The sequence below is a fragment of the Eurypyga helias genome, unplaced genomic scaffold (assembly GCF_000690775.1).
Source record: "Eurypyga helias isolate BGI_N326 unplaced genomic scaffold, ASM69077v1 scaffold30075, whole genome shotgun sequence".
Taxonomy (NCBI): domain Eukaryota; kingdom Metazoa; phylum Chordata; class Aves; order Eurypygiformes; family Eurypygidae; genus Eurypyga; species Eurypyga helias.
Genome location: NW_010253855.1, coordinates 1,906 through 5,168, shown reverse-complemented (window position 1 = coordinate 5,168; position 3,263 = coordinate 1,906). Strand labels below are relative to the sequence as shown.

The following is a 3,263-nucleotide window of genomic DNA, read 5'->3' as shown; positions in this document are numbered from 1 at the left end:
TGTACTTGTGCTTAGGATTTCCCCTGAGCATGTGATGGGAAGACCCTCTCCGCCAGTGTGCTGGCAATCCCAAGCTCTGCTAGCCTGCCTTCGCCCTTTCCTGAGCTCTCTGGTCCCCCAGGACCCGCTCTGCCTCTGCTGGGTGCAGGTTTTGCCACCTCACCTGCAGCATGTCCACCATCTTCTTGAGCTCAGAGGGTTTGATCCCCGAGGCCTGCTGCATGGTGAAGCCCTTGAAGTTCTCAATGATGCAGAACCCGTTGATTTGGGTCTCTTCATTTTCCAGCAGCTTCTCCAAGATGACACAATAGGCACGAAGAATCTGAAGGAGAGGAGAAACAACAGGTCTGGTATTAGGCCTCACCTCCCAGAGACGTCAGGAGGGTCCCAGGAAGAGTCCCTTGGAGAGTTAGCCGGGGTCTGCTCGACACCAGCCCGCTGTTGCAGCCAGCCCCAGGATGTAAGAGCAGGGTGGGTGTTCCAGGGAATGCTCAGCAAGCACCAGGTGCCCCTTTCAAGGCGGCTGCATCTCTGATCTGGATCAATGATATGTTGCCACCAAATTCAGGGCTGAGCAGAAAACAAAGCTGGGAGAAGTTGCAAGTTACACGCCTGGAGACTTCTTTGCCAAGAAGCCCTTTTTGTGCCCTATGCCTCAGTTCCCTCCTCTGCCCTGTGGGTCTCTCATTTCTAAAGCACCTTGATTTAATGGCATGGTGCCTTTCTTCACTTCTTGTTACCTGGGCTGGGGGATGCACACCCTGAATTTGGCGTGCACTGCCTCAGGGGGAAAGCAGGGAAACCCTTGGGGATGGGCCATGCTGTCCCAGGCTCCCTGGAAGGATAAATTCAAAGGGCTACAGATTTGCCCCAGCCTGGCTGGCCGGAGGCTGTGTGCGGACGTACGTATCTGTGTGTAAGGGGTGCCGTGCTCAGCTGTGCTGAGCGGGACAAGCCCAGGAGCAGGACCACTCGCTCCAGGCGCGGCAGCTGGGCTGACCTCATCAAAGGTGATCTCCTCGTAATCCCAGTTCTCGATGTTGAAGAGCATCACCACCCTGCCATACTTGTCCCTGCTGGCCAGGATGCCGGGGTAGCCGGCTTCAATGGTGCTGCGCACGGCCTCAGGGGTCAGGTTGTCGAAGAGCTCGGGGTACTGCTGGCGGAAGTTCACGTAGCCTGGAGAGAGGCAGAAATCAGGGAGGACAGTGGCTGCTCACCTCACGGTGGGAAGCCAGGGCAGCACTGGGGAAGCTGCCAGAGCTGGGGTGGGCTGGCGATGGCAAGATACTGGTGCTGAGCCCAGGAGCTGCAGACCGGCTGTGACCGGGGCCCATGTGGGTCAGGTCTTCTCCAGCAAACGTGGGGAGAGGAGCTCAGCCTCTCGGTGTTACTCTCCCATGCCAGGGGCTTCCCACACCTGCCTTCTCCCCAACACCTCAGTGAGCAGATAAAGTGATTTTCCCCCTCATTTCCCTTCCTCCCTGTTTGGGTGCCTGGGAAAACGCAAGTGAACAGAACAGCTCGTCTGGGAGCCAGTGCTGATAATTGCAACTCATTATCCCCCAAGCTGACACAAAGAGGAGCAGAACCAGAGCCAGGCAGGTTCCCCACTGGCAGTGACACCCTGGGCAGCCCTCCCACTCCCCCTCCCTCCCTCCCTCCAGGTCACCCCCAGTATGGGGAGGGGGTGCCTTTTCTCATCCCCTTCCCGTGCCAGGATCCTGCTCTGCCGTCACAGCCCAGACCAAGAGGCTGGGAAGCTCCAGTTGGGGCCAGGAGCTGCTGGGGGCATGGATACCCTTGCCCTGCCCAGTGTCACAGCCCAACACCCTTCCCCACCTTTCAGCAGGTCATAGGCCCTGTGGACATCAAACTTGCGGGCACGGATGAAGCGGAGGAAGAAGGAATCATCCTTGCCCTGCACCTTCTCAGCCACTGCCTTGCACACCTCCTCGCTGCCCGCCCGCTCCTGCACCAGCTCCCGCAGGGCCTTCACCGTCGCCTCCCTCTGCTCCTCTGTCTCGTTCAGCTCATCCTTTGCCTGGGGGGGAGCAGGGAGGGGGCACGGCTCAGAGATGCCCCCCGTGCACCCCAAAGAAGCCTAGGGGTCATTTAGGAACCCAGAAGCTTGAGGGATAGAGTGATGCTCCTTGCAGTTTCCCAGCATGGGGAGGGCAGGGTCACCCAGGTCCCCCCCTCTGAGACCCTTTGTTGGAAGCACATCCCACCCCCCAAGGCGAGAGCCCGTCTAGGGTCTCCTCTGGCCCCTAAGAAGGAGCAGGTGCCCCAGGCTGCACCTGGCCCCGCTCCCCGCAGCCACCCTCACCTTCTGCAGGGTGTGCGGGGGGATCTTCTCGCACCTCCCAAAGACGGGGCCGTGGTCCTTGGTGGTGAGGCGCTCCAGCTTGGTGCGCAGGGCCTGCTCCTCCTCTGAGACGATGCGGAAAGTGCCCGTCTGGGGGCGAGGGGAGGATGTGGGGTCTCCCCAGCCAGCCCCTCAGCTCCCTGCCCCACCATGGGTCCCCTAGGGTGGGGGGGCTGTGGGGAAGGGCAGAGCCTCCATGGCTGCACCCAAGGGGATGCTATGGGATGAGGCCGGGCTGTGTGCCACCCAGGCTCCCCGCTGCAGGTTGAGAGCAGTCAGGGGTCGAGGGGTGCACGGGGTGTGCCCCATCCCAGCACTGCGGGGTGGGGAGCTCAGAGCCTGGGGGATGAGGCAGCAGGGGACAGTACTCACAACTGCAGACATGTCGACCTCTGTCCTCCGCTGGCCACAGGACACTGGGAGACAGAAGGAGGAATCAGCGCTGGTGGGGATCCCGACAGCCTCTGTAGTCCCCCCATGCCCCATCCCACATCCCTCTTGCTCAGGCAGGGGCACCCCAACCCTCCTCCGCTCCATCACATACTGCACTCATCAAAAGGCTGAGCAGCTTGGAGAAACACCAGGGATGACTGCAAAAGCAGCTTAAAAACGTGGATATTCATCGCCTGACACCTCCATCCTTTTTTTCCAAGTCTGCCTTTCCACGAGGGTTGGAGGCATGAAGGCGCCGAGTTTAGGGAAGGATGGATGACAGTCTCTGATGCAGTTATATGGAATGGAAAAAGTCGCGGATACTCACCAGGGAGAGGAAAAGCTGAACCGTCCGCAGAGAGTCAGTGCCCGGGGCCAAGACAGATGCACGGATGGCAAGGCTGGAGTGGGGCAGCAGGAAAGCTGGGCGAAAGCTTTGTAGAGTCACCAGGTTGGGATTAGA

The 3,263-nt window shown here is 60.0% G+C and overlaps 1 protein-coding gene across 1 annotated transcript; it reads right to left on the bottom strand.

Annotated features, from left to right (window-relative positions):
- Positions 1 to 163: 163 nt before the first annotated feature.
- RLBP1 (retinaldehyde binding protein 1) lies at positions 164 to 2,803 on the bottom strand (the record flags this gene model as incomplete). The annotated part of the gene is made up of 5 exons (XM_010152812.1): positions 2,741 to 2,803; positions 2,330 to 2,458; positions 1,843 to 2,044; positions 1,001 to 1,179; positions 164 to 322 (listed from the first exon to the last, which is right to left on the bottom strand). Coding segments are annotated over exons 1-5 (681 nt in total), but the record flags the coding sequence as incomplete, so codon positions are not given.
- Between the last annotated feature and the right edge of the window lie 460 nt (positions 2,804 to 3,263).